At 36.8% G+C, this 27,054-nt stretch overlaps 1 protein-coding gene across 2 annotated transcripts in view; it reads left to right on the plus strand.

Moving 5' to 3' along the window:
* TNPO1 (transportin 1) overlaps positions 1-27,054 on the plus strand; it is a 79,189-nt gene that overhangs the window by 42,012 nt on the left and 10,123 nt on the right. For both annotated transcript variants that reach the window (XM_042875232.1, XM_042875233.1), the window contains exons 5-20: positions 1,076-1,182; positions 2,100-2,233; positions 3,063-3,144; positions 3,878-4,000; positions 6,762-6,880; positions 9,436-9,496; positions 10,137-10,305; positions 12,896-13,048; positions 14,126-14,351; positions 16,979-17,150; positions 18,557-18,643; positions 18,958-19,065; positions 20,051-20,209; positions 20,300-20,387; positions 24,228-24,326; positions 24,543-24,638. In XM_042875232.1, the coding sequence (XP_042731166.1) occupies positions 1,076-1,182; positions 2,100-2,233; positions 3,063-3,144; positions 3,878-4,000; positions 6,762-6,880; positions 9,436-9,496; positions 10,137-10,305; positions 12,896-13,048; positions 14,126-14,351; positions 16,979-17,150; positions 18,557-18,643; positions 18,958-19,065; positions 20,051-20,209; positions 20,300-20,387; positions 24,228-24,326; positions 24,543-24,638 (1,983 nt within the window). The remainder of the gene's footprint in view (positions 1-1,075; positions 1,183-2,099; positions 2,234-3,062; positions 3,145-3,877; positions 4,001-6,761; positions 6,881-9,435; positions 9,497-10,136; positions 10,306-12,895; positions 13,049-14,125; positions 14,352-16,978; positions 17,151-18,556; positions 18,644-18,957; positions 19,066-20,050; positions 20,210-20,299; positions 20,388-24,227; positions 24,327-24,542; positions 24,639-27,054) is intronic.

Here is a 27,054-nt window from a genome sequence, read left to right on the forward strand (position 1 = left end):
TCACTTGGAAGACTGTTAGTTGTAGTAATACCACATTCTTTAGTGCTTGTACTTAAAAGAGATAAATGTCTGTGTCAGTGAAAATTATGCTACCCGTTTCATTTTGTCTTGCACAAAGACAGTACCTAGGGAGCTTTCTGTTTTCCTTTCTCCTAATTCAGTTTTTTTTTCTGAGTTTTCTGTGTGTGCTGGAAATGGAATTAGTGACTAATTGGGCTGTCTCATTTGCTTGCTGGATCTGAATCAGCCAACCTCTAGAGCTGATCAGGGGATGACCTGCCATAGTGTGCAAGCTTTTACTAAATATTTTAGTTCTAGCATGTTTCCACAATTTTGGTGTAAACGTGCTTAAGTTGTGTGTTCTCAGCTTCACTACTGGATTTTAAGTTTATTGAATGACTACAAATCTGATGCACTTCCTGCATTCGTGCTTTTATAACATAATAAGAGGTGTCTTAAGTGCATACTGTGTTTAGTAAATTTACGGTTGTATGGGAACTGCTGAGTCACGGCCTGAACCTCTGAGCACCTGAGGTGAGCACTGAGTCAGCCATGGGAGCACAGGTGAAGGCAATTCACCTGTGCTGCCAGAAGGGGTGGAGCCTGGCTCCATCTCTCCTAGACCCATTTAAGAGCTAGCTACCAGTGGGAAAGGATCTCTTCTGCAGATCCCTCCTCTGGAGTTTTGCAGTGAGCCCAGGATGCGGATAAGCTGTCTATCTACTCTCTTTTTGTTATTAAAATCTGCTTTGCCAAACTCTCTTGTTTATTTCATAATTATAACATCTTTATATTCATTGGCTATAAAACAGCCAAACCTATCTTAGTGTTCGGGCATGATTGTTTCCTTAATTGGACCTCCTCTCACATCTTGAGCCCTTTGTGGTGTGAGGAAGGCACAACTATCCTTTGCATTTCAAAGCCTTTCAAGTACTATTTATAATTATATGTATTTCTTTTTTTGCTTGCTATTTCTTAATTCCTTTGTTCTTCTAGAAGAGGACAAAAGAGAAAAAATAAGTATGAAACCTCAGAAAATTAGATCTCATTTCCTTCATTTCTCTTTTTTACTTAGGTATTCTGATAACAACCATTGCTTCAAAAGGAGAATTACAGAATTGGCCAGAACTTTTACCAAAGCTTTGCAGCCTTTTAGATTCAGAGGACTACAATACTTGTGAGGTAAGAAGACTTATTCTAAAACAGATTGTCATCTGAAATTGATTATTTTTATCTCTTCATAGATACTTTATAGTGTATATTAACAATATTTTGTGCCCGTACGTGCATACATCTACAGTTTCTTCTGATACCAGTGGCTCAAATTAGACATTAGACTCTATTTTTCATGCCTTGTTAGCATTCTTTATGAATGAATGAATTTATTTGTTTTGCATAAAGACAAAATTAAGGATGGAGTTGAATTGTCAAGACATCTGTAAGCGTCCTGTCTAGGATGCCTAATTGTTGAAGTAAATCTTCATCACAATCACCTCAAATTTTCTTACTTAAACGCGTTAATTGTTCATTGTTCATACAGTGTCATCTGGAAAAATGATCTGATATTCCATTTCAGGCTAGTGTGAACATTTTTTTCAGTGTGTATGAAGGAAAATAATTGAATACTAGCCTAACTTTCAAACTGTGGAGGAAAAAAAGTGTAGTCTGATTTTAAAAAATAAAAATCTATGAACATATAAATTTAGATAGTTGATGCTATCTCGATAAGTGTGTGAAGCATTTTGTATAAAATAATCCTTTTGATGAAAAGGCTGGTCTGGTGTGCCATGCTGCTATGTAGTATTTTGATGCTGTTTTCACAAGAAAAAAAGGAACTACCTTTTAAGCATTTTTAAAAATACAATTGAATAGATGAGCGTTGAAAACTAAAATTAAGTTAGCACTTATCAGCCATTTGACCATCTTCACATCTTACAGATTAAGGTGTAAAATATTAAATAAAAGGCTTATAAGTATGTTTTAATTTTTCTTCAAGTTTAGCTTACTACAATTACTGTACTGTGCTGAAATTGTATATTCTGAAATGTTGCTTTCTACAGAATGTGAAACAGCAAGTGTATGGCTTGTTTTTTAAACAGGGTGCATTTGGCGCTCTTCAGAAGATATGTGAAGATTCTGCTGAAATTTTAGATAGTGATGTATTAGATCGACCACTCAATATAATGATACCTAAATTCTTACAGTTCTTCAAGCACAGCAGTCCAAAAATAAGGTAGGTTTAAATGTTGTACTACAGATCCTTGTTAAAATATTATTTACATGAGCAGAAAGATGGATGTTTTATCAATCTGTTTAAATTACTCTGATTTTAAAAAGCTAAGTGTATCAAGCTCTAAACCACCACATTAAATTTTCATAATCTTCAAAGTGACCTTGTTGTGGAATATCATACACTGATGGTAGATTTGAAAGATGTGTAAGGAAGTGAAGAGGTTTGATCTATTAACGGGGTAGGTCAGCATGACGGTTACTGGTGCATGGGATCTGTGTCTTCTTGCATTTGTTTGTTCAGGATCATTAAAAAAAAAACAAAAAACTTAGAAAACTGTGCCTTTTAACACAACCAAATTAAATTGGAGGTTGGACCATGTTATGTCCAGAGGTCCCTTCTAACCCCTATGATTCTGTAATTCCATCAAAGGAATTCATCTTTTCACCTGAATACTGTATTAAACTGTTATAAATAGCAAAAAAATATGACATAGGTGGTTGCCAGAATTTCCTTGCTACTGCTATTGTTTATCAACAAAAACAGTGGCATTTACCCTGAAATGAGCCAGCAATGTTCCCTTCCTGCAAAGAAGGTAAGTGGTGTTATGGGCTGCATTAGTCAAAGTACTACCAGCACTTAAGAGGTATGATCCTTCCTTTCTACTCAGCATTGGTGAGGCCGCACCTGGTGTACTGTGTCCTTTTCAGTCTTGCCTCCAGGTGATCTTTCATTGTGTGATTGGATTCTGAATGATTTTTTATATCTATGTACAGTTCAGAAAATGTCTTTAAGTGACAGAAAATGTATATTCTAACTGCTCTGTTTCTAGATCTCACGCTGTTGCATGTGTCAATCAATTTATCATCAGTAGAACTCAAGCTCTTATGATGCACATAGATGCTTTTATTGAGGTGAGTGAGCATTCTTTGTTGGGAGAGGCAAGATTAAGTCATATTGCATGTCTCACCTATCAAGAGTTTAAGATAATGTTTTATAACTATCTCTGCCTCTAGCTGCAGTTACTTTAGGCTTCCTATTCTTAGTTTTATATCCACCATTTGCATTCAAGTTTATTTTGCATGCTTGTGTTTGAAATTGATAGGTCTAAATACTCTCAGCATAAAAAGTAATATTTTGAAAGATATTTCCTTTTTGTAAGTGGAGGAAATGTATTCATATAAAGATGCAGTGATAATGACATCAGTCTGTCACTACCTGTGATGCCGAGTTCAGCAATGGTATCATCCTGTCATTTAGTCTGTCTGGATAATCTGTGTCTTTAGGTATTAGTACTGAACGTGAACTAGAGTGGTGATAGTTCAGTTTATCTGAAGTATTTGATGTGCAGCTGTTGCATCTTGAAGCATGGCTTTAGAATTTTTAGGAAAAGAAAAAGCCAGGAGACAATGTTCTTCTGCCACTATCTACCATTACCCAATGTTTTGTCACATGTGTTATGTGCATTGGGAATCTAAAAATATAATTTGCTTTAAATATCTGTAAGAAGTATCAAAGTATTCTCAGGTGCGGGAATGGATGGTGACAGTTATATATTTGTATACCTTAGTTTGCCAGTAATGTAAATTTAAATGCAAGACGAACTAAGTGAATTGAGACTTATGAAATGATAATGCTTTCCAATAGAATCTTTTTGCACTGGCTACTGATGAGGAGCCTGAAGTACGCAAAAATGTTTGCCGTGCTCTGGTAATGTTGCTGGAAGTTCGCATGGATCGCCTTCTTCCTCATATGATTAGTATAGTTGAGGTGAGTCTTATTTTCTTTGTTGCATGCTGAAACTAGTTTGGGGTTGCAGAAATAATACAAATAAAAAGCACTTCTAAGGAATGCTTTTCCTTGGAAAAATGATAGAGCAGCTCATCCTGGAAACTCTTTTCAGGCACATAAAGGACAAGAAAAAAGCTATGTAGATGTTGTTCTGGGCAGCCTGCTCCTCACATGTTTGAGGAGATCGACCAAATAGTATCACCACACAGATAATCCAAGATTGTATTCTTATTATATCTGGTATTTTGTTGTTGAAAAGACTATTATTTTGTTTCATTTCTGCAAAATACAATAGTAGTGAATTGATGTTCTATAATAAAGACTAGACTTTTTTTTTTTCAGCTGTGGGACTACCATCCTGATTTTATCAGTTCTGTACATCTAGATGAGTGCAGATGTAATACCCCAAAACTGTGACTATTTTTTAGCATTCAGGTGAAGTTGCTTTTGCCCCTTTGAAAGTTGATGGTTTTTAAGCTGAATGCTGCAGATGGAGGCTGCTCTGATTAAGGGAAGGAGGTCTTAAAAAAAGACAAACTTGTATGCACGTAACGGTCTTCGTGTTAATGGCAAATCAGTTTTTAAACTATTAAGAATATTAATAATCCAGTAGTGGTTCTAATACAGAAGATCTTAGCTAGTATTGTGCTTTTGAAATAGGCAAGTTTGGTGCTAATTTTTATGCCAAGTTCCTAGCATAAAGGAATGGTTTTGTTTGGGTTTGGTTTTGTTTTAGCATGCACTTCCAGGTACAGAGGCAGATGGGAGGGCTATTTCTCTTGTTTTTATCTGAAAACTTTATATCAGATTTTGTCAAGAGTAGACCCTAAGTTTTCAGTTATTAAATTACACTTACATGCTCATGACTGATATTTATTCAAATATGTGGATCATAGGATCTCTCTCAGTAGAAAGTCTGATTTTTTTTTTATCATATGAAACATAATGACATTACCTGTAATAAATGAATAGTGTATTGATGATATGGAAAGATAATGAAGAAATGCAGTCAAAAGATTACTTGCATCCTGTTGCTTTCTTCTGATAAAGATGTATCTGTTAATGCTTGAGGGGAAAAAAATGTACCCCTTTCTATTTCAACTTCTATGAGGCTTCTAGAATGATGAGTCATAAAATAATTTAAGTTGAGAAAGACCAGAAAAACCTTCAAGATCATCAAGTCCAACCAGCTACCTGACATTACAAAGCCCACACCTAATTCATCTTCCTATGCACCACACCCACATGTCTCTTAAATACGTCCAGAGATGGAGACTCCACTGCCCTAAGCAGCCTCTTCTAATGCCTTTCCATCAGAAATTTCTCCAGTTCCTCCTGGTGTCCAATCTAAGTCTTCCCATGAGTGACTTGATACCATCTCATTGCATCCTATTGCTTGTCATCTAAGAAGGGAGACCAACACCCAAGACATCTTACTGCAACCTCCTTTCTGGTAGTTAGAACAAGAAGTTTTCCCCTCAGCCTCTTCTTCCCCAGGCTAAATAACCTTGATTCCCTCAGCCATTCCTCATAAGTCTTGTTTTCCAGTCCCTGCACCAACTTTGTTTCTCTTCTGTGTTCTTGCAGGTGTATTTCTTGTAGTGTGGGGCGCAGACCTAAACACAGTATTTGAGGTGGCATCTTATCAGTGCTAAATACAAAGGGACCATCACTTCCCTAGTCCAGATGGTCACACTGCTTCTGATACAGACCAGGATGCCATTGGCTCTCTTAGCCAGGTTGGCAGACTGCTGACTCATGTTCAGCCAGCTGTTGACCAGTACTTCCATATCCTTTTCTGCCAGGCAACTTCCTAGCCACTTTCCCCAAGCCTGTACCACTGCACGGGGTTGTTATGACTGTAATGTAGCACCTAACATTTAGCCTTGTTGAATACCATTTGACCCAGCCTGTCCAGATCCCTCTGCAGAGCCTTCCTAGCCTCAAGCAGATCAAGACTTTTGCCCAACTTGATATCATCTGTGGACGTGCTAAGGGTGCACTCAATCCGCTCATAGAAATCATTGATAAAAATGTTACAGCAGGCTCTAATACTAAGAAATCAGCCTTTTCAGAAATAATTGGCAGTAAGGAAAATCGTAAGATTTACTACTTTGGCTGTTGCAACCATCTTCTTAGTATTGTTCTGGCAGTTTCTGTAAGAAACTGATTTAGTCGTGGTATACTTAGACATTCCGTTTATGCTTGTATTTCATTATATTTTTGTTTAAGCATGTTTAAAGTTTCATTCGAAGTTTACAGATTTGATACTGAGTCTATGAATTACCATTCATGCTAGAAAACTCTGAGACTTCAGTTTATTGATTTGTTATCAGGTTGGGAGTTCTACTTATACAGATTGTCAGGTTGTTGGTTTTTGGAAATAAAAGTACTGGAATTTTAAAAAGTATTTCCATTTTAAGTGTATACTTGTACTTTTTATTCAGAAGTGAAGGGGAGGTCGTTTTATGTTCACCAGAAACCTCATTATGTTGAGTCTCTTGTCTGTATCTTCTTTGTAATGATGTTCTTACTTAAGCAGTGCACAAGTTCAGTCTGAATCATATAGGATTAAGAAGTCTCACCCTAGCCTCACGTAGTCTCCTTTCTTCCCACCTTACCAAAGAAATAAAAATACTGTGGTGGCATACTCAGGTTCTTATGGGCGCACTTTCTAACATTAGTAGTTTCTTTTGGTCACCTAGAACTTACGCAAGTAATTTCTTTTTGCGCTGTGTAGTACATGCTTCTAAGGACCCAGGACCAAGATGAAAATGTGGCTTTGGAGGCCTGTGAGTTTTGGCTGACTTTGGCTGAACAACCCATTTGTAAGGATGTTTTATGTCGGCATCTTACTAAGTAAGTATTAGTAATTACAATTGATTGTTTTTGAAATTGCCATCTTTGAAGTTCAATGAACTTGGTCCAAGACAATCTTAAAAAAGGCTGTATCTAGCCTACACCATGCTTAGAATTTTCCTGTAGCTAGTTCTTGTAAAAGAGTAAAAATGGTTGTGCTACAGTTACTTTAAAAGGCTTCTCTTTTGTACTTAAGTAGGTGTAGAAGCAACCTAACTGTATTGCTGGAGTGCTTTACCTTGAGCTTAAGTTTATTAAATATCAGATGGATACTAGTGTTGTGTGCTAAACTCAAATGTTCCACATGACATTTTCTTTAATATATAGTGTACCACGATGTACATCGAGAAGTGGCTTTGACAGCTGCAAGTTAGGGGATTTCAGTGCAAACCTTCTGTGTATAGTCATGCCATCAGTTCTTTGTATAAAGAACATAACAAAGTGACTCAAGATCACTTAGATTTAAGTTGAAGGAGTATGAATATGTGTGTCTGAGATCTACATGTCTACATGTCTTGAACTTTTTCTAGATTAATCTTAAAAGTCTTCTTTCAAATAATTAACAATTTTTTCACTGCTCACAGTAAATAGAGATTTTTTTGTGGTTTATTCTTTTTCTGTGTACGCATGGAAGCTTTTTGAAAATACTACAATAGTTCTATCTGTGATTTTTCTTCTGGTCAAGATGCGAAGGGAATAAAAACTGCCTTTTCTGTAGGTAGTGGCATTTATATGGGAAGCAATCCATTAAAAAAAGAATAATAATTTTCATAAGCAATTGGATACATAAGAGATTAAAGCACCTACCATAGCAATAAAAACATAGGAGTTGAAACTAGGAGAACTACCGTTATGATAAATGACATTTTGGTGTTAAAATGGTTTTATTTAATTCCTACTCTTGTAGCTCAGACAAAAAAGAGTGATAGCAAGTGAGGAGCTGGACTCAGTGATCCTTGTATGTCTCTTGAACTTTGGAAATTCTGTGATTGAAGTTACTAATTCTACACACATCCTTTCTGCCACACGTCATATTTACACTGAGAAGTTGAATAGTGTTAAAGTTTTTCTGACATAAATGAACACTAACATTGCAGCAGCATTATACTACACATTTGCTTTATTTTTCTTTAAGAATCTTCTAAATTGCTGGGAAAAAAAATGGATGAAATTATTAGTATATGAGGACTGCCTGAAAATAATGCCTCCTATTTTATTATGCTGGCCCACAATGTCAGAAGCAGAATGTTAGTAGTATGGCAGTAAGGGGCTGAACTTTCCCAATATTCCATCGCATTTTGTTGCCGTAAGACAAATGGCAGCAAAGGGGCAGTCTGACAAAATGGTGTCTGACATGGAGAAAGTGGCACCCACTGGCACTGATGCCTGCTGAATGTTGCTGGACACCAAACAGGGGATGTGAGCGCAGAGAGATGGTGGGTGATGCATTTCAGCAAGGGTGACAGTTGGGCATATTTTTATAAGTATAGCATGCAGGCTCTTGGTCATCACTAGTGAAAATGCATAGGTAGTGGTGGGTGTTGAAAAAATGTTTTGTAGCTGAGAATTTGCTCTATCAAATAGTGTTTTTGTATTCTTTTTGTCTCTTGTAGTTTCCATGGAAATAAATAGGAGGCATTACTTTCAGACTGACCAAAGTATTTCTCGTGATCTCAACATGCTTGTTGAAAGCAGTTTTTCTTATTGCTCCCATTTGAATGTGGAGCTATGCTGTTAATTAATTTCAGATGAACCAAAAAAAGCCCACAAAAACCCCAACATGTTAAAGTAAGGGTGGGACAAGCTCTTTTAAAAATCTGCTTATATATCTAATAAAGCATAATATCTTGTTCGATTTTGTTGCTGTAGGCTTTCTTACAAAATACATAATTCTGCATACTTCATGAAGTATGCTGCAGAAGTGCCAGTGAATTGATGTTGATCAGAATGCTTACTACTCTTCCATTAAAATATCAGAATGTAGCATGCTATTGAGATGCATGAATGTTCTGCTGTCCTAATTACCTTCAGAATGAATATTTCTCAGTTGCAGATCATACGTGATTAAGTCCATCACTGAGGCTGGTGCAGTGCTACAAGCTTGTATTAACTTTTCATACATATCTGGTTTGGTTGGCTTTGTTTTTTTTTAAAGTCTTCCATCTTCTAAGCTTAGCAAGGTGGGGTTCACAGACTCAGGTAAAAACCCCAAGTACTGTTGGTGAGACCATATTATAGGGATTTTGAATTGCTTTAGACTTATTTTAAGGCACTTTTTAGAAGTTCAGTTTCATTTTATGAAGGAATAATGTCCTGCTCTTAAGGTGAGAAGTCCACTTGTTAGAAAGTTTGTGGAGTTAATGCTATTTCAAATTATAAATACTGATGAGCATGAAATGGAGCTTGAGTTTGTATCAGGTTTCTGGGTTTTTGGATTTCTGTTTCTTTTGGGGGGAATTGCAACCAAAATTAAGGCTCAGGTAACTGGAAATATTTTTTTTTTTTTTTTTTTAAATTAAAGCATTGTTTTGATATATATCAATATCCCTTTGTAGGCTGATACCTGTGCTGGTGAATGGTATGAAATATTCCGAGATAGATATTATTTTGCTGAAGGTGAGCATGAATTTCTTTCGTTCTGTGGAAATACCTGATTAACTTCTGAGCTATGAATCAGTACGGTTCAACTGATGGGCCAAATCTGGTCTACCATGTATTCAGTAGGGAATTAGATCTTTGGGGTAAGGTCTTTCAGGGTCTGCTCCAAACACTAAATGCTATCATTACTGAGTTTGTTAGAAAATAATCAGTGGATTTTCCAGCTTTGCTCCTGTCTGCCCTCATCCAGTTTGGATGTTGAGATACTGTTACTCATGACTCACTCCTGCAAGGAAAAGTTAAAAAAAAAAAAATCAGTGTCAGTTCTAATACCCTTCTAGATCAAATTAGAGCTTTTTCTATCCCAGCATTTTAGAGTATGTCTCTGTGCCTTCTAATTCATTCCTTTCAATTGCAGCCTCTTAATAAGAAAGATACTTGATACTTTCACATGAGGTTTATCTCATTTGTGTTTGCTGTAATTTTTCAGTTAAATACTGCAGGAGAATGCAGGAACAATGGCATTTATAGTTAGCCACGCAGCACAAGTGAGGTGTGAATCTTTCATATGGCTACAAAATCTTGAACTGAAATTTACCATCCATTTTTAACTTCCTTGAACAACGTAATTGTACTGATGAAACCATTTTGATGACAGGGAGATGTTGAAGAAGATGAAGCTATTCCAGATAGCGAACAGGACATAAGACCTCGTTTTCATCGTTCACGAACAGTAGCTCAGAAACATGAGGAAGATGGCATTGAAGATCGTGATGATGATGATGATGAAATTGATGATGATGATGCTATTTCTGACTGGAATTTAAGTATGTCAAAGTGATGTGTAAAATGTGTTAAAATACAGTTAGTTGTGCAATATGAGAACTGCAGTGAAAAGATCTCACGTATGGAAATACAGGGGCTTTGCTTTTGAGCAGGAGGAAAATAAATTCTGATGTAATTAATGTCTTGGGTAGGTAGAACAGGGGTGATACTGTGTTTGGGGGTGGGGGGCCACAGGTTATTTCGGGTGGTGTTATTGTTACTACCAATATTTATTGTTATATGTAAGATATTTGCTTCTGACCGGAATAGAATACATGAGCTATTAAGAGCAGACATAGCAGTGAGGAGCTGTTGGAGCAGGGCAGGATTTGTCTTCTGATTATATTCCACATGAGATAAATTTACAGCTGCTACTCTTGTCTCTTTGTTGGTTCTACTCCTGACTGCCTGAAAAGGAAGAACAGATTCTCTAGCTGGTTATTCCTTATCCAAGAGCAGATTTCTCAGTTATGAACCTGAAGATGTTGGCTAGTAAAATGAGGAAATACAGTTTCTTGGGGACAATAGAAATTAGTTTAGTGGATTAATTTGATAAAATATGTAGGAAAGAATTCTAGATTCTTTTAATCTAGAAAGTCGGCAATTTAGATTTACTTATACAAATAGGAAATCACACTGTAGGGTTTTTGACAACTTCATTACTTGATTTCTAGCTACTTCATTCAACTCGTGAGTAGCCATAAAAATGAAATACCTGATTTTATTGGCTGCCTCACTTCTGGTTCAAAAACTTCTCAAACCATGCTCTTAATGTTTTGTTCTTCTCACTACAGTAATGAAACATACTTTGTAGAAAAGTTTGTTCCTATGGCCAGGGGATTGGAGTTGGATGATGTTAAAAATTCCTTCTAACCCAAAGCATTCTATGATTCTATTAGAGAGCTTTTTCACTAGTTTTGAGATTCAGACATATCCACATAGAGTTTTATATTTCTTACAAAGCCCACAGTTTTAATCACAAACAAAACATTTCTTTGAAGCTTAGGGATGAAGCATTTTAGAGGCTTGTCTGATTTTTTTAGAATTATTATTATTTGTAAAGAAAGTGAGGATATAAATAAACTCATTTTTTCTAAAGTCTCTTATTAAAAAATAGATAGTTTTGGGTTCGTTATGCTGCTCTTGTCACAGTTGTTAGCAGAGATTGCACTATTAAATGCAAATTTTCTGGTATTCTTCAGCTATGAAAAGCACAGCTGAAATTGACAAAGTACCTTGTGGTCCAGAGTTGTAGTTAAGATGATGTGAAATTGTGGAAGAACAGAACATCTGGGGGATTCCCATTGGCATGTGTCATCTGGACTTGAGATAATTTGGATTATCCGAAATTCAGAATCGACCCTTATTTCTTAGTAGTGTTCTATATTTGACTTCCAATTTTAACAAGAGAAGAGTTAGCAGTGCAACCTGACTTAATAGCAGCACTGTTTTTTATTAAGACCCGTTAAGCTACTTTGGGTCCTTTCTTCCCTAATGAAAGCTGAAAGTCTTACCTGATAGGTGGAAGTGCAGATCTTTGTTGGGAGTTTGTGCTGCTAATTATTGCTTTGCAATTGAGATCTGCTGTAAGTTGAGGATTCCTTTATTTCATGCAAACATTTTGAACTTCATCTAGAAGCAGAAAGTCTTATATTTATTTCTGTTCTGGTAGCTATTACATCCCATCTAAAACTTGTCCATATGGGTCCTATATGGGCCCGGTAGCTTTTAGATCTAGGTTAGGATTTTTACATATTACCATATGCTTTGTATATTTTGTCTGATGCCTATCTTCTATATAGTTCTGTTCCCACTGGAACTTTTCTGACAGATTAGTAAGGAACTGAGATCATAATGAGCAAAACAGTGCAATATAAATTTTGTAATACACCCATTCTTCATAAAATAGCTTTAGTGTTATTTTTCTAGATACAACAACACTACAGCAGAAAATGATAATTTCTGAATCATATTTTTCAGACGTTCTTGATTTTTCTTTTGAGCTTTGTTTTTCTATAAGAAAGAGATTATATATACTTAGCACAAGGTGCTCTTATTTGAATTAGTGTACAGGAATTGTTTGTTTGTTTTTTACAAGAGCTCAGAACGGAGGCGCGCAGGTTGCTTTTGTTCTGTAGGAATTGATGTTGGTTATCTTGAGACGTGGATCATGTTACTTTTTTTTTTTTTTTAATCAACTGCTGTTATTTATCTATTTATTAGGCAATTTCTCTCTAGTTTCTCCGGTTGTTACATTCAAATCTCAGACCTTTCCGCTTCCTCAGTGTTATGTGGTCCTGAAATTACATAGTATATGTAATGTTGCAGTATGATGGTGTGGTTTTTGTCAGTGAGCATTTTAATGTCACTGCAGTATATGTGTTTTCAATGGGTATTTAACTGCTGCAAAACTGGATTTCTAAAAGCTGTACCCTCACACCAGAGGAAAGGGCTGCACTCTATACTGTAATGAAACTGAAGTGGTTGGTCGTCTTTAGAATAATGCCCTGACACTCCACTGACAGCTCAAAGTTAAAATGAGAATTAAACTGGTTAACTGCAAATGAGATTAATGCTGTTAATTCCCCTCAGGGAAATGTTCTGCTGCTGCTCTAGATGTTTTGGCCAATGTATTTCGTGATGAACTTTTGCCACACATCTTGCCCCTTTTGAAGGAATTGCTCTTCCATCCCGAATGGGTAGTTAAGGAATCAGGTATCCTTGTTCTTGGAGCAATTGCTGAAGGTAAGGCAACAGTGAATATCAACTTAGTAAACCTATTGTCTGGCTCTGAGGCAGGCCTGTGATTCCTTCTCGATATGTTTACTTGTGCAAACAAGTGTCTTTCACTGATCTGGTTTCAGTGATTAACCTCTACATTTACTTGTTGGTGTCTGGTGTTATTTAAATTTTCTAAATTTGGAAGACTGAATAACTTTTCTTTTACTCCCTCTTTCTTAACTCTTCAGTATATATTTATTTGTCACTGATTTGGTACTAATTTGATTTAATACAAGTAAAAATAATTTTAATAAACTCAACCCTTACATTTTATTTGTTGTTTTCAGAAACTGGAAAGACCACTCTTCTGACTTCAGTGCCCTGAGCCACTTTTAGTGGATCATTCTGTGTTTCACATATGATAACTTAATTTTCTCTGTACTTACAGGCTTTTTGGCCTTTTGTTTGTGTTTCTAGCATCGTTGTCTTTTTGGCAGATGGAAGAAATATGTTTGGGTCTGTGTCTGCCTGCATTATCTTTCTTTTTCCCAGTGTGCTTACTGAGTACATTTTCTTTGTTGCTGAAAAAACTTTTTTGTGGGCTTTGATTCCAGTTCAAACCAGGTGAAAGTTAGTACTTCTGATAAATCTTAATAATGTATTGTTCTTCTTAATGACATGAATGGTCAGCTATTGCTGACCAGAGGGAAATTAAATGCTGAAAAAATATCCTTTTTATTGATGCGATTATTTGTTATCAAAGTTGAATCTTTCTGTGCTTGTTGTTTTGGTCACTCTTGAGTATTCTGACTTAGGACATTGAAGCTTTATAAATTCATTTTATGTTCTTGCTTTAATAAAGCAGAAAGCACTGAAGCAGAAATACAGTCACATATAAATTTAATTGGCAAGGTTTAACTGTTGTTTAGGGTAAGGTTTCTCTTATAGCTTAACATAAAAGAGAGAGACTTGCTTCGCGTATTGCTAAAATGTATTATTGTGCAATAGAGAATGACAGTGGCCTTTCTAGGAAATATTACTTCTCATTAATTCTGGTACTGAAGTAACTGGTTTTTGTTGTTGTTTTTTTTTCCCTCACAGGCTGCATGCAGGGTATGATTCCGTATCTTCCTGAGCTGATCCCTCACCTTATTCAGTGCCTCTCTGACAAAAAGGCTCTTGTGCGCTCCATTACATGCTGGACTCTTAGTCGCTATGCACACTGGGTAGTTAGTCAACCCCCAGACACATACTTGAAGCCATTAATGACTGAGTTGCTACAGCGTATCCTGGATAGCAACAAGAGAGTACAAGAAGCTGCCTGCAGGTAAGCCAAGGCTTTCCTTAACCTAGAAGCACTGTCAGCGTTATTGCTTCTTCATTGGAAATTTTTTTAATGCTTCACTACTGAATGCACGACCTCATTTTAGCACATTGTATTGGTTTTTTTTTTCTAACCGGAGTAGATTCAGCTTTACAAATTATTGTAATAAAATTTTGTGTTTCCTTGTACAAGTTTGTTTTCAGAGTATATTGATCACCAAGCTAAAAAACGTGTTGCAGTAAAATAAACCATCTGTATGACACCTGTTTATTTTCATTATTTTAAGTTTCATTGGCTGGAAATCTGTTTTTTATGTGCCTTGGAATAAGATCAATACCGATAACTGTAGAAAACTATCCTAACATGATAGTTTATAACTGTCTCAGTATTACCAGAAGATTTGAGTTACTGTTACGGGGGATATTCCTTTCTCTCTTGAAAGGAAATTCTGTGAGATAAGATTTTGTTCTCTGTCTTGCCTGCTGATACTTTAAAAACAAAACAAAATTAGGCTTTCTTAAAGCATGCAGTGTTAATGAAATGAGAATTTCACACATCTTGTCCATTAAGCTCATCTGTGTCAATGTATGTGTGGGGCAAGAATTTACACAGCAGGCTGAAAAAAAAAGGTTTCTTCACAAAGCAGAATTAGATCTGCTTGTGATTGCATGCCTAAAACTTGGAGAGTTGTTGGGTGCATTTTAGATTTTTGGGTCTTCATTTGTTTGGGTTCTTTTAGATTTCAGCAGTGCCTAAGTCAACACTGAGGTCAGAGTTCCTGTACTAAGCTTTGCTCAGGAGTACTGAGATAAATATAATTAATGAAATACACTAAGTCAGTTTTGCATATTAAACACAAGTTCATTTTTGTCTCTAAAACTTTTCAAACATGTGGCTAGCACATTTTTTCAGCTATATCTTCTGTTCCTATCCACCTGTTTTTTACAGTGATGACCTTTTGTTCCTTCCAGAACAAACAGGAACATGAAAAGAATTCTTTCTTCGCAAATTTTCAGATCCTATGAATCAGAGTTACTTACAAATTCTACTTGGGGTGTGGGGGAAGAAAAGGAAAGGAAAAAAAAAAAAAGCAGAATCGAACAAAGAAAAACCCTTCCAGATTCCTGCTCACCTTCTCTAAAAACATGGTTGAAATGTGTGTGTAGTTAAATACAGCTGTGCTGCACTTGTTCAATGCCCTTATGGAAAGTCTATGAATGATGTAATATGCAGTGGAAACTGTTAGAAGAAACAAAAGTATCTCTCCTTTCAGTGGAGCTAAAATGGAAATACTGAAAACAAATGATGTACCTGGTTGTTTTTTTTTTTTGTGCATTTAGCCAGTATTAGATTTATACTGTACTTTGAAATGCTGTCTTTGCAATAGAGATGATCTCATGAAAAACATTGTTGCAGATAAAATGGTTTAGGAAATCCCACTTTAAGGAAAATGTAGAGCTGTTACAAGTAAAAATGTACTTAGTAATTTTATGAATGGCCGTATAATGATCCTTCTTGGAGAAAACCTAAAACCTACATCCTTACAGCTGCACAAATCATTGTCTGCTATATTTAAAATTGCTCAGAATACAAGATATTTTCATCACTAACTTGTGTATCATTGCAGATGTTTAACTTCCATTTCTGTGATACTGAGGAAAGTGTTCCTTTAGTTGGAGAGACACTTGAAAAGATATTTCATTCAAACACATTTTCATGCTTGCATTCTATGCCTTTCTGAAAGAGTACATCAAAATAATATAATAATTTTAAATAATATTGGGACTATAGGTATGTAAGTAAAATAGACATTTAGTGTTCACAGTTCCATTGTTTTAAGTAAAAAGCATTTCTGTATTTGGTATCAGAGTAGTAGGGGATTGTTCACCTCTTACAGTATTGCATACTTCTTTGGTGTTGGGATTGACCGAGTCTTCTTGACACAAGTTAGATCCGTAAAATCATCAATAGTTCTTGATTTTTTTCCTTTAATTGCTCTTCTGAAGCAGCATGTCTTTTAGTGCTGTCATTCACAAACACTTGATAGGCATGAAATTTTTGTGATGTCATGAAGTGTTTTTTGACCAAGGGTAGCTGAAATTGTTTGTTCCCTCCTCATTTTTACTTTTGTTTTCTTTGTCTCTCTGTACTTGTTTTTCAGTGCAGTGAACTTCTGTGAAAGAGATGCCAGTATTGTACTGGTACAGGAGCATTTAGGCTTCAGGTGTAGCTGCAGCACATGTTAAATAGAGTAGGCTTTTTTTTTTTTTTAGCTCATATTGGGCAACTTTAATTATGTTTTCCTACTATTTAAATACTGTAACTTGTATATAGTAATGCTTTTGGCAGCACAATAGGCTTTATCTGTATACATTGTAGTTTTTACAGCAATTATTTGAATTTTGTTCTTCATAATACAAGATCCTTATGTATTCAATCAAAATATTTTACTGCAGTAACCTCAGTCTAACAATTCTGAAAACATACCTAGGATGAATAAAGTTTTATGTTAAAAAGGAAGGGAGAATGTGGGATGTTAGGGGTTTGTACTGTTGATTTTGGTGTGGGTTTTTTTTTTTTCCCAAAGGTACTGACTAACATCATTTTTGGTTTTTGTTCTTGTCCCTCAGTGCCTTTGCTACTCTAGAAGAGGAGGCTTGTACAGAGCTTGTTCCTTATCTTGCATATATACTTGACACTTTGGTCTTCGCATTTAGTAAATACCAGCATAAAAACCTGCTTATTCTTTATGATGCTATAGGAACTCTAGCAGATTCCGTAGGCCATCATCTAAATAAACCAGTGAGTATACCTTACATTCTATAAAAATACTCATCATACATCTCTAGAATGTTTTACACATTGCAAAACAGAAATACTGACCTTTCCTTGTAGGTTTTGGTGATACTAAATGTTTGTATGAAAAATACATAAACTGCAATTACTTTCCTAGCTATGCAAACATTATGAATTTTGTAACAGCAGATCTAATTATACTGGTTTCTGAAATGTGCTTCTTGTCATGATTACTTAGTTCATTTTTGGATTTTTTTCAGCTTAGAGGTATGTGTATCAATTCAAACATTAAGTCAGATTTAAGAGGAGTTGCTGGAACGTATGCTAATTTCTATTGACCAGTTTCTTTTTTTAAACTACTTTCAGATGCTCTGTGTGTCTTTCTATGTAGTGGAGCATATTGTCAATAGAAGTTGTATGAGAGTGGAACAGTTATGCAACTTACAAATAAAAAAGCACAGATAATGCAAAGGCCATACTCTAGCATGGAACATTTTGCTGTTTTTTCCTCAACATACATTTGTTAGTAGAATGTGTAGATGTCTCATATTGTATGCATCTTCTTATGATGGCTGTTAAAATTTGTTTTATTTCTCTGTAGTGCTTCATGTGACATAGATTCACTAGAATAAATTAATCTGAGTTGTTGCTATGGCACTTTGCTTGCTGTTCAAGGCATCCCGCCATGAGAGGGCCTCTCTTCTGATCTCTTTGGCCTTTTCATATAGTCTAGGGGAAGATAAATGGGAGCTCTTGGTGATGGCGGGACTTTCTTCAGTCACTTTGAATATTGTGGTTTTGGACATAAGATTAGCTGACAGTTCTTGTTGGCTATTCAGCTATCTTCTGGGAGCAGTAGCACTAACATAGGGATGCCTTGCTTGACGTTGTGACTGAGTGGCAGAGAAGATTAAACAGCTTGTTTCAGAGTGACTAAGTGTATCTTTCTAGATGGATAGAAAATGACTTTCTTCGTGCATGGCTAGTTGCTTGAGGATGAAGTTTCAGGAATATGGGGTAATTTATAACAGCAGGGTAATGTGAAATGATTGAGAAATGCAAGTGGCAATTGCAGTGCTGATTGGAAAAAAAAGTAAATAAATTCGTAGGCAATTACAAATTTGTAACAACCCAGACAGCTATGGAAAGTTGCAAAACTGAAACCAAACGTGGAGGAAAAAATCCACTGATCACTGGAGGTGATTACATGTCTCAATGAAAAAAATCTGAATGTAATTTATAAACTCTAATATTAAACTACTTGTGCATATTACTGTGTTTGGTTTGCAGCATATCGGTTTTCTTTTGCTGAAAAAGTAGAAATGATTTTTAGTATATCAATGTTTTGACTTTGAAATAAACCAGCGTGCAATTAAGTATTTCAACAGCTGATGCATTTTTATCCTGAACAGGAATATATTCAGATGCTAATGCCCCCGTTAATCCACAAGTGGAACATGTTGAAGGATGAAGATAAAGATCTCTTTCCTTTATTAGAGGTAAAAGTTAAAATTTGAATATCATATATCAGCTCCTTTTACGAGTTATGCTTTCTGCTCAAGAAACTACCTACTAGGATGTGTAGCTACAAAGGCTTAAATCAGTAAAGCTTGTAGCAGAAGCCACTTGAATTTATTTTGTACCATTCTTATGTGTTTTTCCCTGAGGATCTCCTTATCTTTAAAAAAAAAAAAAGTTTTTTTTATGGCTGAGCTAATTGCTACAGTCATTCTGGGTTGTGCATTCACTTAACAGTTATACATTTGACTTTTCTCTCTCTCCCCCCCTTTTTTTCTTCTTCTTCTAATTCCAGTGCCTGTCGTCAGTTGCTACTGCCTTGCAATCTGGCTTTCTTCCATACTGTGAACCTGTGTACCAGCGTTGTGTAAATCTAGTGCAGAAGACCCTTGCACAAGCCATGGTAATTTTCTTTTGCTATTCCAGTGTTTTCAGAATAACTCATTAAAACAATGTATGTCCTAGATAGACTCAAGCAGTGTGCCCAGGAGAACCTCATGAGGTTCAACAAAGTCAAGTGTGAGCTGGAGCATGTAAGGATGGAACACAGCTTTACTGAAAAGGACTTGAGGTACTGGCCAAAAACAGGCTGGATGTGAGCCAGCAGTGTGCCCTCACAGTCCAGCAGGCAACTGCATCCTGAGCCACATCAACAGAAATGTGGCCAGCAGAGTGAGGGAGGTGATCCTGCCCTTCTGCTCTGCACCAGTGAGACATCACCTGGAGTGCTGCATCTAGCTGTGGAGTCTGCAGGATAGGAGAGACATGGACCTGTTGGACCATGTCCAGAGGAGGGCCACAAAGATGATTCAAGGGGTGGAACACATCTCCAATGAGAACAGGCTGTTCAGCCCGAAGAAGAGAAGGGAGACTGTCAGGTCTCTCTGGGGAGACCTGATAGTGCTGTTGCAGTATGTAAAAGTGGGCTGTAAGAAGGAAGGGGTCAGACTCCTTAGGAGGATCTGGGGCAATAGGACAAGAAAAATGGTTTCAAACTTGAGGAGGAGAGATTTAGATTGGATATAAGGAAAAAGTCTTTTACAGTGAGGGTAGCAAGGGAGTGGAACAGATTGCCCAGAGGGGTAGTGGATATCCCATCCCTGGAGACATTCAAGATCAGGCTGGATGGGGCTCTGAGCAACCTGATTTAGCTATAGGTGTCCCTGTTCGTTGCAGAGTTGGACTCTAGACTGTAGAGTTGGACTCTGGATGACCTTTAAAGGTCCTTTCCTACTCAGATGATTCTGTTTCTATGAACTGTGTAAAGTTAGGGGTTGCCGGGGACATCTGTAGTATAACACTGAATCTCTGAAACTGTTTTTTACAGTTTTGCATACCCCTGAGAAAACGTAATTCTCATTCTGAAAATGTATTTTCATTTGCTACAGTTGCACAATGCTCAACCAGACCAATATGAGGCTCCAGATAAGGACTTCATGATTGTGGCTCTTGATTTACTCAGTGGTTTAGCTGAAGGTCTTGGAGGCAACATTGAGCAGCTGGTAGCTCGGAGCAATATCCTGACACTGATGTACCAATGCATGCAGGTGAGATGAGAAACTGATTTTTCCAAGGGTTTTCGTTAAGATGATCAGAAACACTTCAAGAATTGCCATATTTCTTCTTTTTCTCCTTAGGATAAAATGCCTGAAGTACGACAGAGTTCTTTTGCACTGTTAGGTGATCTGACAAAGGCGTGTTTTCAGCATGTTAAGCCTTGCATCGGTATGTTTCCTTCGCATACTAAACAATTAACTTATTTTACAGACTGATAAAAGGCTCCTTTAGCCACTGTTAAGATCCTTTTTACTATGTCTTGCATTGTCATGCTGTGTATTTTCATATTTCTTTATTAGCAAGGGACTGCAGCTTTTTTTCCTTCAAACTGTGTTTAAAAGATGGGTTTTTTTAGACAGTATAAATAATTCATTTTGCTGCTTGATTTTTACAATTTAAAAGCTGCCTGTTCTGCTGGAATATATAAAAAGATTTACTTAACTTAATTAGAACAGTTCCTTCATTTGCTAAATTTCTGAATTTGTGTCTTTTACTACTTTTTTAACTACATTCTACATTAAAATTATAGATAGATATACCATACATATTGGGCACCAAGCTGGCTAGCTCATCACTAGGGCTTTAAACTAGAGCTACTGGGGGAGGGGTCTGTACTACACAATAACTGAGAGATAGGGAGCACAGTCACTTTAAGAAGCAGCAGGGGAAAACTTCAGATTTGTCCTGGAAGTTTGTGGGAGTACTTCTCTAGGAAAGTAATGTATCTGAAAGCTCAGCTGAAGTGCATCTATAACAATGCGTGCAGTGTAGAAAATAAACAGAAGCTAGGAAATTGTATTTGGTGGTGAATTATGATCTTATCGCTATCTCAGAAACATGGCAGGATGACTCACATGACTAGAATACCACCACTGAAGGCTATGAGCTTTGTAAAAGTGATAGACAAGGTAGCAGGAGTGGGGGAGCTGTCCTCTATGATAAGAAGACTGTGTTATAGACTGCAAGGAGCACCCTCTGAGAAAGAGTCAGGAACAGATTGAGAGATTCTGTAGGTTAAAATAAGGCATTGAACCAAAAAAGGATAGCTAGTACAGTCTAATACAGGCTGCATAATCTAGGGGGAGCCTATTGATGAAGCCTTCTTGCTTCAGCTGCAAGAGGTGTCATGATCACAGGGTCTCGTCCTGATGGGAGATTTCAACCAGCCAGATATCTCCGGGAAAACACCACAGCAAGCTGTTAAATTGTTAAAGAGGTTAGGGTTGAAGGAAGCCTGGAGTGCAGAGACCATGTCCTGGTCAAGTTCGTGATCTTGAGGAATGTGAGCTTGGCGGAGTGGAGACAGGACTGAATTTCCGGAGGTGGAACTTCAGGCTCTTTGTGGAATTGTTGGACAAGATCTCTTGGGAAACTATGTTTAGAGACAAAGGAGGGCAGCAAAGCTGGCTACTCTTTTAGGATCCATTTCTGAGAATTCAAGAGCTCTCCATCTTCAGAATAAGAAAGCAGATAGAGGAAGCAGGAAACCAGCATGGCTTGGCAAGGATGTTCTGATCAAACTGAGAGAAAAGAAGGGCATGTACAGGCACTGGAAACAAGATTGTGTCATCTCAGAAAAATACAGAAATGTTGTCTGGACATACAGAGATAGGATCAGGAAAGCAAAGGCACAGATGGAACGGATTTGGAGAAGGATATTAAAAACAACAAGGAGGGGTTTTATAGGTACGTTTGGCAGAAGAGACAGGCCAGAGACAGTGTACCTCCTTTGAATGAGAAAGAACTGGCTACACAGATACGGAGACAGCTGAAGTACTTAATGAGCCCTTTGCCTCAGTCTTCACTGGCAGTCAGAACTCTCGTATTTCTCACATCTCTGAACTGCTTGATGGGAACTGGGGGAGCAACTTGGCTCCAGCATGAGGACAGAGCAAGTTGGAGACCACTTCATGAGGCTGAAGTCCATGGGGCCAGATGACATGCATTCTGTGGTTCTGATGTGGAACTGTCTGATGTGATTGCCAAGCCGCTCTTTTTCATAGATGAAAATCTGTGTCTGTCAGGTGACCAGAAAAAGGGCAACATCACTCCCTTTTATAAGAAAGGGAGGAAGGGGGACCAAGAGATCTATGGGGTAGGAGCCTCACCTTTGTGGGAAAGTCATGGAACAGATCCTCCTGGAAAACATGTTGAAGCACATGATGGATAAGCGTGTGATCTGAGGCAGCCAGCAGGGCGTCACCAAGGGAAGGTTGTACCTGTCACCTTCTGTGATGGAGTGATGGCATCAGTGAGCAAAGGGAGGGCATCTACATGGACTTCTGCAAGGTTTTTGACATGATTTCTCACCGCATCATTATCTCTAATTTGGAGAGAGCTAGATTTGAAGGGTGGATAACGAATTGGCTGGAAGTTTGCATCCAGAGGGTTATGGTCAATAGCTCTGTGTCCAGATGGAGGCTGGTGATGAGCCATGTCCCGCAGGGGTCTGTCTTGGGATCAGAATTCTTTAACATTTTTATCATTTTAGTGACATAAATGATAGGATTGAGAGTACCCTCAGCAGATTAATTGATGACACCAAGCTAAGTGGTGCGGTTGGTATGGTAGAAGGGATGCCATCCAGAAGGACCTTGATAAAGTCAGAAGCTGAGCCCACGTGAGCCTAGTGAAGTTCATCAGAGGAAAGTGCAAAGTTTTGCACTTGCATCAAAGTAATCCCATATATGTATACAAACTGGGAGAACTCTTTGTGAGTAGCGTTGGTGAGAAGGACTTAGGCATCCTGGTAGAGGAAAAACTTAATATGACTCAGCAGTGTGTGCTTGCAGCTTGGAATGCTGATGGTATCCTGGGCTGCATCTTAAGAGGGATGGCCGTCAAGGTGAGGGAGGTGATTATCCATCTCTGCCATTGTGACACCCTTCTTGAATATTGCATCCCTCAGCAAAGGAAGGATGTGAAGCTTTTGCAGAGCCCAAAGGAGGGCCACAAGCATGATTAGAGGGCTGGAGCACATCTACTATGAAGACATATTGAAGGAGCTGGGCTTGTTCAGCCTGGAGAAGAGAAGGCAGAATAGAGATCTCATTGCAGCCTTCCAGTACTTAGGAGGTGATTATAAATACAGGAGGATGATCAAGTTTTTGCACAGGTAGATAGTGATAGGATGAGAGAAAGTAGTTTTACACTAAAGGAAGGAGATCTAGATTAGAAGTCAGGGGTACATTTTCCATTGAGAGACTGATGAGGTGCTGGAACAGGCTGCCAAGAGAGGCTGTGGGTGTCCTGTCTCTCTCTCTCTCATCCTGGCTGGATGGCATAGGCAGCCTGATCTAGTACTTGATCTAGCAGTTGGCAACCCTGCCTGCAGAAAGGGGGTTGGAACTTAATCCTTGAGGCCCCTTCCAACACAAGCCATTCTGTGATATTGTGATCTATAGTGAAAGTGGAGAACTTGGCTAGAAGGCATGTTTTGGCTTAGCCATTGTTTGTTCTCGGCGTTTGTTTTGTTTTGTGTTCAATAGGAATGTAACATAAATTATATGCTTCCACAATATTTGCTATCTCATCCTTCAAATGTTCTTGATATGCACTTGGCCAAATGTATGCTTTGATAGCCTTGGGAATGTAAAGTTCAAGTAGCAGACGTTATAATGATAGATGAGATTGCCTTCTGGGTTCTTTTCTTATTAGCACGCTTGAATATGTAGTTATCTAAATGGTTCAAGGATTGATTGTTCAACCATTTATAAAACTACAAGTGCTTGTTATTGGGTTGCTTTTGCTTCCTCCCTTCTACTCCAGTTAAGGAAGGGGAGAAAAAGGGTTTATAGAGTTGCATAAAGATAAAGCCTATTAGAGGCATTTTAGAATCATAGTTTGAAAAGATTTGTTGATCTACTCGGATTCTAAAATCCGAGTTTATCTGATATGTAGTAGAAATGCAACTCTCATTAATACATGTGTAACATTTTACAAGTATTTAAGTAGGCTCAAATGATTTAAAAAAAAAAAAAAACACTTTTTTAATATTGTTCTTTTTAGCTGATTTCATGCCCATTTTGGGAACCAACCTAAACCCTGAATTCATTTCTGTGTGTAACAATGCTACCTGGGCTATTGGAGAGATCTCCATTCAGATGGGTAAGCTTTTTTTTTTTTTTCTTTGAATCTTTGCACATTTAGCATGGTTAGTCTGTTTTGATTTTGTTTGTTTTTAGTTTTTACTGATACTTTCATGTTAAAACTTAAATTAAGGTTGAAATTTGTCTTTGATAATAAATTCAATGTATCAAATCTAATTAGATTATATATATTGACAATCATTTTCTTCTAAATATTTCTTTTTGACTATTTCAGGTATAGAGATGCAGCCTTATATTCCAATGGTGTTGCACCAGCTTGTAGAAATAATTAACAGACCCAACACACCAAAGACATTGTTAGAGAACACAGGTACCCAAAAACTGAAGCATTTGTGCTGAAGGAATTATGGATTTTTTTTTATTATTTTAAAAATTACGTAGGGGAATAACACCAGAACTGATTGTATTGGAATGTATTTGGCTTTTTTAAGCAAAATCAACTCTGTTTTGCAAAAGCTCTTACAAGTCTCAGTCTTGCATTAAATCTTTTATCGTCTATCTGGATTCTTACAGTTGTTGCTTTCTCACCTCTATAATACTTGGTATAACTGTTATCTATTTGATTTTTTTTTAAGTATTCTTCCAGTGTTATATATGAATTATGTATAACATATATATACAGTAACACTTATAACCTAATATTAGCCTTATTTAAATATATGCAAGTCGTGACACATGTGCACTGTGTATGTTTATCTCTAGTGTTTGAAATGAATATGATCAGTGTATATAAAACAAATAATAGATTATTTGAATTTAAAGCAAAAACCCAAAAACCAAGAAACAACGCTGTTTTTTAAAATACTAATTTGTGAGACCACCAAAATCTAGATCTGTGATGGCATTTTTACTCCAACATAGCTGAAGTCATGTACTTCAATGAAGTTCTGTTACCTGATCACAAGAAATAAACAAGTAAATTTAGAAAGCAAGCCTAAAATTGGCACACATGCATTGTGTTCTGGCCAATAGGCTGTACCTTCCAAACTGGAAAGAGTTCCCAAACTGTGCTGGAACTTCTGAGGCTTGTTTCTTTTGCATTTATAGAGCGCACGTTCTGGTAGAATGAACGCCTTCCATACTTCAAACAGAATTTTATTAATAATCTTACAGGTTTATCATTTACTAATTGAGAATCCTTTTTTTTGTCTGAAAATTTGTCCTGTAAGAAAATATTAGCTTAGTCATTATAACATGACATGATTAAAAATTATGCAAGTTGTTTTATGCTTAGCGTGAAGAAAATTGGTGACAGATTTTCGATGTGTATTTCTCCTCCAATGTTCTCTTAACATAAAAGCTGTGCTTTGGCTACATCTCTCCTACTATTCTCAGTTTAGTATGGAAGGTGAACTTCAAGGAAAACTACAAAGTTGTGGGATAAAGTAGATACTGCATTTTGAAAAGATCATTTTGGAGCAAATATGTACTTGTTTTCAAATAAACCATGAAATAGTATGTCAGCATAAATTCCTTCTTCCCACGCTCCTGGCCCCTTTCGTCTTCACTGATGGATGTAATGCCTGTAACTGGGAGGCATCCAATCTTAAACTTTTGCTTCTATCACTGTTGTGGAATTTTTGGAAGCATCTGAACACTGACATTTCCTTTATTCTCTTAATAGTTACTTTAAATGTGGATGCATAACTGCAGATAAATGTTGAGTGTGGTGTACTTATTATAAGTTTGTTGTGGGATATTGTGCTGCATATCACTGGTATGTGCAAGAGTATTACTGTTTTCTGCTTTAGCTTGCTAAGTAATGAGCCATGAGCACACTTTTACAGAAACAGGAGACTGTGTTAAGTAAAAGCAGTAGTACTGAAAGTGAGTACATATCAAAAACTTGATCTTTGATAGAAGTTTCTATTCCTTGTACAAACTCTAACTGTGAAAACTTAAGTGTGGATAAAACTGAAGTGTATTTTAACTTGAAACTTGTATTTGGAAAGCAATTCAAATACATTTTAACGAGTTAAATCTGCTGAAAATTTTAGATCCTGTGTATTGAAATAGTGCATTGCAAGTGAGCAGCTGGTTCGTGGAATTGTTAAAATTCGTACTACTAGCATATCCTACACCAAACTTTTATTGGAGAAAGCATCATCTGCTTTATTGCATGTTTCATGAAACTGTTCACAATTGCCTGTTTAATTAGAGTGTTGCATAGTATGTCCCTCGAACATAGGTTTCCTTTCTCTGCTTCATATAAATCTGCTGGATTTTAGTATTATTCATGTATTTTGCTTCAAGTAATCCTGATACATTATTCCCCACCTTCTCCTTTTTCTAAAGATTAATCTTTTGTGAGTTGAGCAAACACCACTAAAACACAGTTATGTTTTTTCAAACTGTCCCTCCATGAAGGACTGAACTACCAAACAATGTGAAGAAGCAATTTTGTATTTATGCCTTTGCATCAGAAGTCAGATTATTGTATGGCTGTTATGATGAAGACTGTTGAGAAAAGAAGAATTAACTTCGCAGTTAGTTGCTCTAGCAACCACTTTGAATTATCTAAAAGATTATAAAGAGAACAATTTTTTTGTTTTCTTAAAGAATTTTCATATATTTAGCATTCGTAGACAGATCACAGTATATTTAATGGAAACATACTTCCAAGCGTATTAGTCATGGATAAGCATATTAAAAACTTGAATTCTAAATACTGAAAAAATGTTTAGGATACTTTATAATAAAGCTGAAAATTCCTTTTTATTAAGAGA

This window comes from Lagopus leucura, unplaced genomic scaffold (genome assembly GCF_019238085.1).
Source record: "Lagopus leucura isolate 7727_CA_CO unplaced genomic scaffold, USGS_WTPT01 Super-Scaffold_100014, whole genome shotgun sequence".
Lineage (NCBI taxonomy): Eukaryota > Metazoa > Chordata > Aves > Galliformes > Phasianidae > Lagopus > Lagopus leucura.